Genomic DNA, 14872 nt, shown 5'->3' with positions numbered 1-14872 from the left:
ACAACTGGAAGCCACAGCAGCTAACCCTTTTCCAAACTGACAACAACCTCCACCTCTGCCAGTGGATGTTGATGGTGACCTTGAGTATGAAGTGTCAGAGAAACTCGACTCTAAGGTGGACCACTGCCACCGCCACTGCCAACTCTTGTACCTAGTCTGCTGGGCTGGTTACAAGAACACTGATGAAGAAACCTCTTGGTTGCTTGCAACTGAGCTAGATCATGCTTCTGACATAGTTTCTGCCTTCCATGAACAATATCTACACAAACCAGGCCCATACCAACCTCTGCCATAATACTCCACCCACATAACCTTCCTCTGTGGGCCAACTCCACCCCTTACTGAACTACCTTAAGTACTTTAGAATTTTCTCTGCTTATCTGTTTCACTTCTCAGAATCACAAACAAAATCATAAGTCTATTTCGTAGTAGTGCAAAAATATACAAAAGACAAAAAAAAAAAAAAAAGAAGTCTACTCTACTCCTCCATTGCCTGTTCTTCTCTGCCTTCTTGCTCTCCTCTGACTTCCTCCTCTTCCTCATTGTCCCCATCTGCACCTTTATCTGCTTCATCATTCTTGCCCTCCACCACCTCTGACTGTGGCCTCTTCCACCCTCCTCCTGCACACTCAAACTCAGCCATCCTGGCCTTGTGTGCATCCTCCCTCCTCCTCATCTCTGCCCATTCCACCCACTCATGGTACAGCCCCCACTCATTGGCTGTCTGCTCTGCCACCTCCACCATCTGCTCTGCTGCCTCTGCCATCCTCTCAAAGGTGGTCACAGCCCTCTCATGTGCCTCTGCATACCTCTCTGCAGCCTGCAGCTGCCTTTCCTGCTCCCACTCCACCCACCATGAGGAGACCCCTGCTCCTGAGGGTCCCTCATTCGGTGTCTCTGGCTCCTCCTCTTTTTCTCTGCCTGCCCCCTGCTCATTGTCTGCTTCCTCCATCTCTGTCACTTTCTCCTTTGCCTTTCCTCATGACCTCTTCTTCTTCTCCCCTTGGGAACTTCCTGTCCCCACTCTCTTCCATGAGGGTCCCACCACATTGTCCTCCTTTGTCCAGCTGCACACCTTCTTGTTGTGGCAGGGCATGCAGGCCCTGGTCTTACCTTGCCCTGGCTCACACTGCCCCGCTGTCAGACTTGCTATGCAGTGAGTGCAGGGGGCTCTCCTGGTCGCCACAGAGGTCCCAGGGACCCTCTGGGCAGTGTTGATGTCATAGACTGTGCCACTTAACCTGAAATGAAAGTAAAGAAAAGTAAAAAGTACAAGTCAGCTCCACCTGACTTGCAGGACTCTGTCACTCACCTTTGCATGGCCTCATCCTGCCTGGCCTGGGCCCTCTGCCTCTGCTTCTCAGCCTCTTCTGCTGCTGCTCTCTGCCTTTGCCTCTTGGCCTCTTCCTCGACTGCCTTCTTCCTCTGCACTTCCTCTTCCTCTCTCTGCCTCTGCTCTACCTCCAGTCATGCCTCCTCTGCCTTTCACTGCTTGGCCTTGTGCTCTCACTCCTTCTTCTCTGCCTCTTCTTGCTGACATGCCTTCTCTGCTGCCTTCTTGCATTTGGTGTCAGTTGAGTCATCAGTAAGGACAACCAGTGCATTGTCCACAACTTGGGAGTAGTCATGGGAGTGGCCTGGGGTTGGCTGGGGGGTTGTGTTCTTGTGCTCGGAGGACATGATGATGAGGAAAGAAGGTACAAGGGTTTGGTACCCTAACACATGTTTTTTAAGTGGTCCTTCAAACTCCGATGGAGCTCTGCTGTGGCTAAACCATTGTCCTTGAGGCATCAAAATAATTTCAAATGATCAACTTGTGTTGATCTCATCCCATACATGCAGCCTTCAGGGGTTCAGGCCCTAAGGGGGGGGGGGGGCACTGTCATAACCATGTGTTCACTCTAAGTCCTTACTCACTCTGCACCCTCTTCCACCAGTCATTCACTCACTCCACACCAACTCTGCCCAACTTCTGTTGGTTACAAGCCATCTCTGCTCTGACAGCTGTTGGACTTGTGTTGCTCTCCTACCAGTGTGAGTCAAAGTGTGGAAAGCTGGTGAAAACCAAACAAATCCAACCCCAAAGACAAATAAGAGCGAGTGGTGGTTTGCCTCCATGGAACCTGGAGTGCAGAAAAACCTAAATGTGGGGGGGACTTCAAGTAGAGGTGCTCCTGGTGCAAGTCGTCAATGAATTATGCAAGAGCAGCTGAGTGAGTGATAACTTGATGGGGGATGCAGAATGGAGCAAGGGTGTTCAGCCAAAAGTACTTGGGAGTAATGGACTTTGATAGAATATGCTCCTGGCACAAGTTGATGATGAGTTATGCAGGAGTGGATAGATGACTAAGCAGGGGTAAAGCTTCAGATAAATGATGGAGGCAGATAGACCCCTTGGTGGAGCCTCAACTACCAATGATATGAATGAAGACAGATAGACTCTTCCAAATGAGCCTCAACTGTCAATGATGAGTTATGCTGAGCTGAGCTGAACTGACTGCTGAGTGACCTCTTGATTCACTTGGGGGTGTAGCTAAGTACATGGGGGTTTATATACTGTGGGGGGAGCACAGCTTGTGACAAACAAGGCACAAACACTTGGTAAGTAATGAGTAAGGACTGAGTAATCATGATGAGTAAGTGAGAAATGAAAAGTAAGCAAGCAAAGAGGATTGGTACCTACTGGCAATAAGTGAGTCAAGGATAGTCAAAATATCACAAAATGAGTCAAATGGAGTCAGAAACTGAGTAAGTGCACTGATATCACATTAGGCAGTGGCGATGCAAGTCAGATCTTGGCAGAGACATCACTATATCCAAAGATGGCATGACAGATGGATGGTGTTTCCAGATAGGGAAGTATTAATTCCAGAGTTGAAGGGCATGAGTCAGGCATCAAAGGGGGCTGGGGCATTGGGGGTCTGTGGGGCAATGGGAGCATATGCAATTGCATCTCCCACCCTTTCATCCTCTCAGCAAAGTTAACAAAAACTTCATGAATGGGGCTCTGATGGAGGAGGAGGAGAAGGGGGGACATCTTCTGCTGAATCTTGCAGTAAGCAGGCAAGATGCATGTCATACTCATCATGGATGCAATCAGGGAGGCTGGAGAACAATAGATTATGCTGCAGCTGTCACAACATGGGAAGAATGATGGATGAGATTGGAATAAAGACAGTGCAGGGAGCAGGGAGGAATGATCCATATGCTTCATCAAGAGGGGAGACCAAAACAACCACATAAGACCTTTCTAACTGAGTCACAGACCTGAGGTGACCAAAGAACATCCTTCTGGAAGTCATACTGACAAGGAGAACATGCTGACCAAGCTGCATGGGATGAGATGGGGCTGACAACAACAGGATGAACAAGGGGGCTTCAGGATGGAGGCTGGTGGGAATGCCTGGCAGATATATGTAGCCACTGTCTCTGGCAAATGAGACAAGTGAGATGATCAACGAAGAGGTGGCCATGATTGATGGACTTCACAAAATGAGTGTCTGATGGATGGAGTGCTGTAGAAATGTGTAGGGTGTGAGGATCCTCTCCAAATTCAGAAGGCAGAATTGCATGGCTGAGCAATTTAAGTGAGTGTGAGAATGGAGCCAATATCTTTGGAAATGGTGGAGATATGATGAAAACTGGAATGCCATACATGGGCACTAAAAACTTTTAATGCACACTTAACTCACTTCCTCTTTTCTCTTTAGCACTGATGACTTGTTCTTGTGTGAAGGATGACTGCTTACATCCAGCAGTCTTTCTACACATGAGGCCTTTAGTCTTCATCTGCATGCATGGGCATTGTGTGCAACTCGTCAACAAGTTAGGCAGAGTCAGCTGTAACCATGTCCACAACACCTTTGGTGTGTGACACTGGACCAGGCAGACCGTTCTCTAAAAGGTTATGTGACTACTTTTGGACTTCTCCCTGACAGCACGCAGTCAGGTACTCTGCAGCATGCACACTGCATGGTCCAGCATCTGGACTGTTTCCTTTTCTGGATGTTCTATGTTACCCGTTCATATGTCCTCTGTCTACCCTTCATTCATCATCTAGGAAGTTTTACCTGAAAATTTCTGGGTCTCTGTATGTCAGTTCCAATTCCAGTTACTGAACCTCCATAGTAGTATAAAAGCTTGTATCATACTCTGCTGTTCCTCAGTATGAATATCAACTTAGTGCCTACTCCTTCTGTCTCCATCTTCTGTCTGTTGGAGTTACCTCTGACTCTCTATCTATACTCTCCCTCTGAAATATGAGGGCTGAGATCGTGCAAGGGAGTAGCACATGAGCTAAACCCAATGCCCTCACTCCACTCCACCTTTGTCTTGGCAGACTTCGTTCCTACCACCACTCTACCAGTTGGAGTTCTAATCCTTTGTGTCAGACTTGCTTCTGAACCACTCTCTAGACCTTGTTTAGTGTCGGAGTTGGTCAGAGTAGGCCCAGACTTGACAGTCAGGATAAGTCAAAGCCCAGTAGCAGCAACAATAACTCTGGCTCCTCTTCCAAGTTGGCTTCATTGAAGCTGGGCAACAACAGTAACAGCAACTTGTCTAAGCCTGAGCCTAGCAAGCTCAGAAAGGATGGGAAGCTAACCCCAGAAGAATGCAAGCATCACATTGAGGGCAACATCTGCATATTCTGTGGAGGCCCCAGTCACTTCACAGATAAATGCCCCAAGAAAACCAGTAAGGCCAAGGCTCATGCTGCAGCCACCACTGAAGCTGCACCAGCCTCAGGCTTGGGTTCTACCCCCAAGACAAAAAAATAGGTAGCAGCTCCCAGGACTCTGCCCAATCCAGGAGCTGCATTGACTCTGGTTGTGCAAACCTGGAGGCTCATCTCAACATGTCCACTCTTTCCAGTCCAAACTCTTTAACCCTGTATGTCACATTAGAAAATCATGATTTACCTCAGCTTCATACTTTAGTGGACTCTGGTGTGAGTCAAAGTGTGGTTCAGTGGTGGAAACCAACCAACACCAACACAAAAGACAATAAGAGCAAGTGGTGGTGTGCCTATGTGGTACCTAGATGGTAGAACCTTTTGTCTGGGTGGGTTTTTGTGAGCTACAACACTCAAAGATGGGTGCTGAGGGTTGGGGGTGCTCCTGACAAAGAGGGAGCAAGAATGTGATAGAATGTGATAGGGTAGACTGCTGGCAGCCTACAGAAGGATGGATGGTGACTTAATTTGATGCTCTGAGCTGCACTGAGCTCAGGGAGGACTTGGAGCAAAGTATATTGATGATAACCAATGATAAGCAAAGTAGATGATAGTTAGACCCTTAATAAAGTCTCAATATCAAAGCTGATGAATGAATTACTGAGAGATGATAAAAATGCAAGCAAGAGGGGCTCTCTGACATCTTCTTCCTATTCAGCTATCTAAGTACAGTGATTTATATACAGTACAGGGGCATTGCCTATGGAAAACAAGGTGCAAACACTGGGTAAGTGATTGGTAACTGATGAGTAAGGAATGTAAGTGATGGGTAATTGTCTCAGAAAGCATTGGTAAGCATTGGTAAGGATAAGTAAGCCAAAAGGATGAAGAATCAGTAAGCAAAGCCAAGAGATTGGTAAGTATTGGCAACAGGTGAGTCAATGATAGTCAGAATGTCAAAGTATGAGTCAAGTAGTGTCAGAAACTGGGAAAGCACACTGGAATCACATTAGGGGGAGGCTGTGCATGTCACATCTTGAAGGGATTGGTTCTAGGCCAAGGTGGGATGACAGAGAGGCAGCACTGATCTGATGCTGATATAGTACATCCAAAAGTGGACAGGGTGAGTCAGATGTCAACAGGGGTCAAGCTTTGTGGGTCCCCCCCAAACCATCCCCTCAGTGAAGCAAATACAAACTTCATGAATGAGGCTCTGTTGGAAGAGAGGATGAAGGGGGAGCATCTTCTGCTGTATCTTGCAATAAGGAGGCAATATGGGCATCATACTCATCATGGATGTGATCAGGGAGAGTGGACAACAGTAGATTATACTGTAGCTGTCACAATTTTGGAAGAATGGTGAATGGGACTGGTATGAAGACATTGCAGGGAGCAGGGAGGAAGGATCCACATGCTTCTTGGACTGGAGAGACTGAAACAACCACATAAGACCTTTCCAAGTGAATGACAGACCTGAGGTGACCAAAGAATGTCCTCCTAGAGGTCATACTGACAAAAAGAATGTACTGTCCAAGCTGGATGGGCTGAGAGGGGGCAGATGAGGATGGGATGTACCAGGATGCTTCAGGATGGAAGCTGGTAGGAACTCCTGGTAGATATACATAGCCATGGTCCCTAGCAAAGGGGACAAGTGAAATGATTGATGTAGAGGTGGCCATATCAGAAGAATTAGCAAAATGAGTGTCTTTTGGAGGGAGTGCTGTAGAAATGTGTGAAGTGCACAAATCCTCTCCAATTTTGGAAGGTAGGATCACATGGCTGAGCACTACAAGTGAGTGTGGGAATGGTTTCAGTATCTGCAGAAACAGCAGAGATATGTCAAAAACTGGAATGCTGTACACAGGCACTTAAGAACTTTTATTGGCACTTAACTCTCTTCCTTCCATTTTCTTTGGAATTGATGACTCATTCTTGTGTGAGGGATGACTGCCAACATTTCTGGCTGTCCTTCTTTGCATGAGGGCTATGGTCTTCATCTCATTCATCAGCTGTATCCATGTCCACCTCACCAAACACCTTTGGTGTGTGACAGCAGAAGAATCTAATGTGGGGGAGTTTCAATGGCAGGTGCTCCTGGCACAAGTCATCAATGAGTTACACAGAAGCAGACAAACAAGTGATGACTGAATGGGAAATGCTGAATGGAATGAAGGTATTCAGCCAAAAGGACTCCTAGTGCAAGTCATTGATGAGTTACACAGGAGTGAAAGGATGACTAAGTGAGAGTTGCTGACTAAGCACTGATGTTAGTGATGAAGGCAGATAGACCCCTTCATGGAGCCTCAAATACCAAGTATGACGAATGGTGACAGATAGACTCTTCTGAGTGAGCCTCAACTGTTGATGACAAGTTATGCTGCTGAGAGAGCTGAACTGCCTGCTGAGTGACCTCTGATTCACTGGGTTGTAGCTAAGTACATGGGGGTTTATATACTGTGGGGGAGCACAGCCTATGACAAACAAGGTACAAATGCTTGGTAAGTAATGAGTAAGGACTGAGTAATCATGATGAGTAAGCAAGAAATGAAAAGTAAGCAAGCAAGGGGGATTGGTAAGTATTGGAAATAAATGAGTCAAGGACAGCCAAAATATCACAGAATGAGTCAAAGAGTGGCAGAAACTGAGTAAGTGCACTGAATCACATTAGGGGGTGGTGATGTGAGTCAGATCTCAGCAGAGACATCACTATATCCAAAGATGGCATGACAGATGGATGGTGTTTCCAGATAGGGAAGTATTAATTCCAGAGTTGAAGGGCATGAGTCAGGTGTCAAAGGGCTAGGGCATTGGGGGTCTATGTGGCAATGGGAGCATAAGTGATCACATCTCCCACCCATTCATCCTCTCAGTGAAGTTAACAAAAGCTTCATGAACAGGGCTCTGATGGAGGAGGAGGAGAAGGGAGGATGTCATCTGCTGGATCTTGCAGTAAGAAGGCAAGATGCACATCATACTTGTCATGGATGTGATCAGGGAGGCTGGAGAACAGTAGACTATGCTGCAGCTGTCACAGTGTGGGGAGAGTGATGGATGAGATTGGAATAAAGATGTTGCAGGGAGCAGGGAGGAACAATCCATATGCTTCATCAAGAGGGGAGACTGAAATGACCACACAAGACCTTCCTAACTGAGTGATAGACCTGAGGCAACCAAAGAATGTCCTTCTGGAAGTCATACTGACAAGGAGAACATGCTGACCAAGCTGCATGGGATGAGATGGGGCTGACAATGATGGGATGAACCAGGGGGCTTCAGGATGGAAGCTGGTGGGAACACCTGGCAGATATATGTAGCCACTGTCTCTGGCAAAGGAGACAAGCAAGATGATTGACAAAGTGGTGGCCATATCTGATGGACTTAGTGAAATGAGTGTCTGATGGATGGAGTGCTGTAGAAATGTGTAGGGTATGAGGATCCTCTCCAAATTTGGAAGGCAGGATGGCATGGCTGAGCACTTTAAGCAAGTGTGAGAATGGAGTCAAAATCTTTGGAAATGGTGGAGATATGACAAAAACCAGAATGCCATACACAGGCACTAAAAACTTTTGGCACACACTTAACTCACTTCCTCCTTTCTCTTTAGCACTGATGACTCATTGTTGTGTGAAGGATGACTGCTCATGTCCAGCAGTCTTTCTACACATGAGGGCTTTAGTCTTCATTTGCATTCATGGCATGGGCACACAACTCATCAATGAGTTAGGCAGAGTCAGCTGTAACCATGTCCACAATGCCTTTGGTGTGACACCAGGAGTTGTTTGAGGAGGCCATAAGGCTTGTGGTGGGGAACCTTAGCCTGAGCACAGGCCATGCAAGACCAGAAATAGTCTTTGATGAATGTCCTGAGGCTGGGCCAGGTATACTCACACCAGATGAGTTCTAAGGTGCAGTTTTGGCTGAAGTGACTGGACAGGGGGTGGTCATGCTTAAGCTGCAAGACCCTAAGGTGGAGACCATTTGAGTCCAGCATGTAGATCCTTCCATTGAGACAAAGGAAGTTGGTGTCATCTACTGACCACTGGGGATTGGACATGTCAGACAGGAGGACTTGTGAGACTGGGTCATCCAGCAGTGCAGTCAGGATATCATTATGGAGTTTCTCTATGTCCATTAGCATGACTGCTTGTAAGACTGGGTCCTCAAGGTAGGTTGTGCAAAGGGAGACTGCTAGATGCTCCTGGGTGAACACTGGTCTCAGGTTCTGCAGGTTCACCTGGGCATAGCCACTATCCCCCTCTTGGGGGTAGATGTCCCATCATCTAGTAAGGGCATCAGGCTTAGCTCTGAACTTACTGGGCCAGAAACAGATGATCATATTGAACTGGGATAGGAATTCTGACCAGCAAGCTTGGCAGTGAATGAGTACTTTAGAGGTAGAGAAGTACTCCAGGTTTTTGTGATTGGTGACAACATTGACCAGTGAGGCTGAGCCCCCAAGGTAATGGCACCAGGTCTGGAATGCTTCAAAAATTGCAAGCAAATCCTTATCATGAGTATTGCAGTTCAACTCTGGGGCACTCAGAGTCTGTGAGTAGAAAGTGACCAGATGTATCTGGTCATCACTGCAGGTAATGGAGAGGATTCCAGCAATGGTGTAGTCTGAAGCATCAGTCTTGATGGTGATGGGGACTCCAGGGATGAAATGAGTTAAGACTGGCACAGTAGTGAAGGTGACCTTGAGGTTATTGAATGACTGGTGGCATTCCTCATTTTAGTTCCAAGGGGCACCTTTGTGAGTAAGCCAGGTTAACAGTACAACAATGTCTGAATAGTTAAAGATGAACCAGCAATAGAAGTTAGCAAAGCTGAGGAAAGACTGTATGTCCTTGACCTTGCAAGGCTCAGGCCAATTGCAGATGGTCTGGACCTTTTCCTTTGACATCATGAGGCTGGCAGGGGAGACATGGAAACTGAGATACTCAACCAAGTCTGAGTTGAACTCACATTTCTCTGGCTTCACATACAGGCTGTGAAGCTGAAATTGGTGGAGTACCTATCAGACATGCTGCTTATGAGACTCCCTATCTCTGGAGTAGATTAGAATGTCATCTAGGTAGATGACTACACAGACATCCAACATGTCTGCAAAAATGGTATTCATGAAGTGTTGGAAGGTGGCCAGGGCATTGGTGAGGCTGAAAGGCATCACTAACCACTCATAGGACCCATACCAAGTCTGGAAGGTGGTCTTCCATTCATCACCCAGAACAATCCAGATGAGATGGTAGGCATGCTAGAGGTCAATCTTGGTATAGATTTTAGCCCAGCTTGGTGAGTCCAAGAGATTGGAGATGAGTGGTAGTGGATAGTGGTCCTTCTTAGTTATTTTGTTCAAGCCCTGGAAATCCACACAAAGCTGGAGTGGGCCATCCTTCTTCTTGACAAAGAGGACCAGTGCAGCATAGGGGGAAGAGGTTGGGTGAATGAATCTGGTGGTGAGGTTTTCATTGATGAAAGTCCAGAGAGCCTGAAGCTTGACTGGGGACAGTGAGTAGATAGTGCCAAGAGGCAGGGTTGTTCCTTCTTCAAGCTCTATCTTCAAATCATACTCCCATTGAGGGGGGAGTGTTGAGGATTTGGCCTTGCTGAACACATAAGTGAAGTCATGATACTCTTCCAGTACATTGGGTAAGGCCAGAGGAGGGGAAGCCAAGGCTGATTGGGCTTGAGCTGAGTCTGAGGGGTGGAGCTGGATGGGCTGAGAGGGGGCAGACAAGGATGGGGTGTACCAGGATGCTTCAGGATGGAAGCTGGTAGGAACTCCTGGTAGATATATGTAGCCATGGTCCCTAGTAAAGGGAACAAGTGAAATGATTGATGTGGAGGTGGCCATATCAGAAGAATTAGTGAAATGAGTGTCTTTTGGAGGGAGTGCTGTAGAAATGTGTGGAGTGCACAAATCCTTTCCACTTTTGGAAGGTAGGATCACATGGATGAGCACTACAAGCGAGTGTGGGAATGGTTTTGGTATCTGCAGAAATGGCAGAGATATGTCAAAAACTGGAATGCCATACATGGGCACTTAAGAACTTTAACTGGCACTTAACTCACTTCCTTTCTTTTTCTTTGGCATTGATGACTTGTTCTTGTGTGAGGGATGACTGCCAACATTTCTGGCTGTCCTTCTTCACATGAGGGCTATGGTCTTCATCTCCATTCACCAGCTGTATCTGTGTCCACCTCACCAAATACCTTTGGTGTGTGACACTGTCTGTGACTTTCTTGTGGATGGCAACAAGAAATGGGTTGCCTGCATGTGCTGCAACCTTTCCAAAGGAAAGTGTCAGTGGCCCAGGGATGGGAAGGACATCAAGGCTGGACCCAAGGCCAGTGGGAAGATTGACAAGGGCAAGAAGAGGAAGGTCAACAAGGAGAACCCCAAGGCCAGGCCCAGCAGGCAGAAGCAGGTGAAGACAAGTGCAAGGCTGATCAAGGTCTTGGACCTTGATGAACCCAAGGCTGGTAGGAGTGGATTGAGGGAGGCCAGTGCAGACTGGTACTTGTGCTTGGAAGACAAGATTGAGTGATTGATCAAGGCTGTGGGCCTGATTGCCAACAACCTGGCCAGCCTTTTCAAACTTCATGAGACTGCTGTTGAGAACTTGGGCCAAATTTCTGACACCCTTGAGTCAATACTTGATGAATCTTACAGCTTTGGGGTGGCAGTCACCCCTTCAGACTTGGGCTTGTCTGAACTTGACTTGGGTGAGTTGCATGAAGAAGCAGAGTGGCTGCAGGCTGATGTCACACACCAAAGGTGTTTGGTGAGGTGGTGTCGAGTTTGGGTTGTCCGGGTTGAAGCTGGACTGGAGACTGAAGCAGGCACGAGGCTGAGGGGTTGGGATCAGGAGGAGGGTCAAAGATACAGGGGGGTGGACTGATTGGACTTAGTGACTGAGGCTACAGTGCTATTCCCTTGCATGGGTCTCAGTCCAAGTCTGAGGCCAAGACAGGATTATCAGAGTAACTTTGTTGATTTCAGACTGAAGAGTACAGGCCAAGTATCTACAAGTTTATATACTAGAGACAACTATAGTATGGAGACCAGTAATGCCAGTCTTGCAAAGATTGCTAAGATGATTGGTAAGACAAGGATTAGTAATGTATGACTAATGTGATGGAGACCAGGACAGGGTGGACCAGGGACAGGACTGGGCAGGATTCAACCAAAGTGACAGGCACTGCAAAGCAGTGTTCACCACACTAGACTAACTGGAGATATGGGATTGGCAAGGCCAAGGCTGGACTGAATGAATACAAGGCTGAGTCTGGCTGGGGTTGAGACATGGCTATGACAGGTGGACATGGATACAGCTGATGAATGGAGATGAAGACCATAGCCCTCATGCAAAGAAGGACAGCCAGAAATGTTGGCAGTCATCTCTTGCACAAGAACAAGTTGTCAATGCCAAAGAAAAAGGAAGGAAGTGAGTTAAGTGCCAGTTAAAGTTCTTAAGTGCCCATGTACAGCATTCTGGTTTTTGACATATCTCTTCCATTTCTGCAGATACCAAAACCATTCCCACACTCAGCTTGTAGTGCTCATCCATGTGATCCTACCTTCCAAAAGTGGAGAGGATTTGTGCACTCCACACATTTCTACAGCACTCCCTCCAAAAGATGCCTCATTTCACTAATTCTTCTGATATGGCCACCTCCACATCAATCATTTCACTTGTCCCCTTTGCTAGGGACCATGGCTATGTATATCTACCAGGAGTTCCTACTAGCTTCTGTCCTGAAGCATCCTGGTACATCCCATCCTTGTCTGCCCCCTCCCAGCCCATCCAGCTTGGACAGTATGTTCTTTTTGTCAGTATGACCTCTAGGAGGACATTCTTTGGTCACCTCAGGTCTGTCACTCACTTAGAAAGGTCTTATGTGGTTGTTTCAGTCTCTCCAGTCCAAGAAGCATATGGATCCTTCCTCCCTGCTCCCTGCAACATCTTCATACCAGTCTCATCCATCATTCTTCCAAAATTGTGACAGCTACAGTATAATCTACTGTTGTCCACTCTCCCTGATCACATCCATGATGAGTATGATGCACATCTTGCCTCCTTATTGCAAGATACAGCAGAAGATGCTCCCCCTTCATCCTCTCTTCCAACAGAGCCTCATTCATGAAGTTTTTATTTGCTTCACTGAGAGGATGGTTAGGGGGGGAAAGTTGTGATCCCCTATGCTCCTGTCACCCCACAGACCCCCAAAGCTTGACCCCTGTTGACATCTGACTCACACTGTCTGCTTTTGGATGTACTATATTGGCATCAGATCAGCACTGCCTCTCTGTCATCCCACTTTGGCCTAGAAGTGATCTCTTTGAGATGTGACATGCACAGCCTCCCCCTAATGTGATTCCAGTGTGCTTTCCCAGTTCCTGACATTACTTGACTCATACTTTGACATTCTGACTGTCCTTGACTCACCTATTGCCAATACTTACCAATCTTTTTGACTTTGCTTACTGATTCTTTGCTTTTTGGCTTACTTATGCTTACCAATGCTCACCAATGCTTTCTAAGATGATTATCCATTGCTTACATTCCTTACTCATCACTTACCAATCACTTACGAAGTGTTTGCACCTTGTTTTCCATAGGCAATGCCCCAGTACTGTATATAAATCACTGTACTTAGATAGCTGAAAAAGGAAGAAGATGTCAGAGAGCCCCTCTTGCTCACAATTCATCATCTCTCAGTAATTCATTCAGCAGCTTCAATAGTTGAGACTTTATTAAGGGTCTAACAATCATCTACTTCACTTATCACCATTTATTATCAATATACTTCACTCCAAGTCCTCCCTGAGCTCAGTGCAGCTCAGAACATTGAATTAAGTCATCATCCATCCTTCTGTAGGCCATCAGCAAATGCACCCAAATCCAGCAGTGCCTGGCAAAGCCCAGCAGAACCTGGTGCAACTTGCATGCCCTTGCAAGCCCTCGCTAGGCCTAGGAAGATCTAGTAAGAGCAACCAAAATGGGTGGACGAGCTTGCTGAGTGCTGCTAGATTTCGAGGGTAGCTTACGAGGCCTAGCAAGGGACTGAAGGTAGCTTGTCAGATCTAGCTAGATGGCGAGGACAGTGTGCTAGGTATAGCTGGACAATGAGTACAGCTTGCCACTCTATGCTAGCTTTAAACTATGCTAAAGATCAGATTCAGTCTAGTCCATGTTCTCTGGGTTCTCCCCGTCCTCAAGTCCTCCCAATGCATCTTCGTCAACTGAACCACTGGCACTGTCTTCGTCCTCATCCTCAACAGTCTCTTCCAAGCCACCCTATCCATACTCGTCCATCTCATCAACCAGGGTATCAGGAATCAAGCGCCTGGTGTGCTCTTCATGCGTAGAACCTTCAGACGATGCAGAGTCATCTTCACTGTCATTCCCATCAGCTTCTTCAGCACCAATTGATTCATCCATCAGCTCGTCCATGTCAGAGTCTTCTGTATTTTGTATTATCTCGCCCTTCACATTCCAGAGTAAATGGTTTCTCTGTCAAGTTTGTCGCAGGTCATTGAGGAGGCAAGACATAGCTTCACGAAGTTGTCTTGTGCCCCACTGCACCGCCCTGGAAGCGCATGAACATATCACGGTCAACAAAACTTCAAGATCCCAGTTAGAAAGTAATGTACTAAGTAATTGTTAGAGACTTACATGTTAACATAATACCAATACCAATCTTCATTGTTCTCGGACTTGTGGCGAGCAATCAAGGGTGGCAAAAGACTGGTTGTGCGACCCCAGTGGAAGGCAGGTATGATGTGAACACCAGCATATGACATCATTTGGGTCAACAAATCCAAATGCATTGGTAAGATCATCATGGGGGTAATAACCGATGCAGGGAAGACGGCACGCAGTCCAGCCACTCTTGAAATGTCGGTCGCATGCAAACCATCGCACCCATAGCACATCAATGCATTTGAGTGAATGATCACTCAGTTCAGGTCCATCGTACCGAACCTCAACGTGGAAGATGCTGATGACACGGGCATACCAGTATGGGTGTGGGTTCTCATCGCTTTCATGAGAGAGGACCATGATGTGTGGATGCGTGCGCAGGTTGATGGAATCCTGTGTACAGTGGAGATTGTATGTTGTGTAGTTAACACACAGTACTTTGTGCTGATAAAGGCGGTTTTTGATGATTAGGAGCGCATTGCGTTGAGTTTGC

At 46.9% G+C, this 14872-nt stretch overlaps 1 protein-coding gene across 1 annotated transcript; it reads right to left on the bottom strand.

The window, feature by feature from the left end:
- Positions 1 to 13974: 13974 nt before the first annotated feature.
- F5J12DRAFT_891833 (uncharacterized protein) lies at positions 13975 to 14480 on the bottom strand (the record flags this gene model as incomplete). Its single annotated transcript, XM_051747526.1, has 3 exons — positions 13975 to 14190; positions 14258 to 14300; positions 14353 to 14480. The coding sequence occupies 3 exons, from the start codon at positions 14478 to 14480 to the stop codon at positions 13975 to 13977; spliced, it is 387 nt and encodes a 128-aa protein (XP_051600734.1).
- Positions 14481 to 14872: the final 392 nt, after the last annotated feature.

The sequence above is a fragment of the Pisolithus orientalis genome (genome assembly GCF_024613125.1).
Source record: "Pisolithus orientalis strain OTSU chromosome Unknown F5J12scaffold_11, whole genome shotgun sequence".
Classification (NCBI taxonomy): Eukaryota; Fungi; Basidiomycota; class Agaricomycetes; order Boletales; family Pisolithaceae; genus Pisolithus; species Pisolithus orientalis.
The sequence above is the reverse complement of the archived record's forward strand: the minus strand, read 5'-3'. Positions and strand labels throughout refer to the sequence as shown.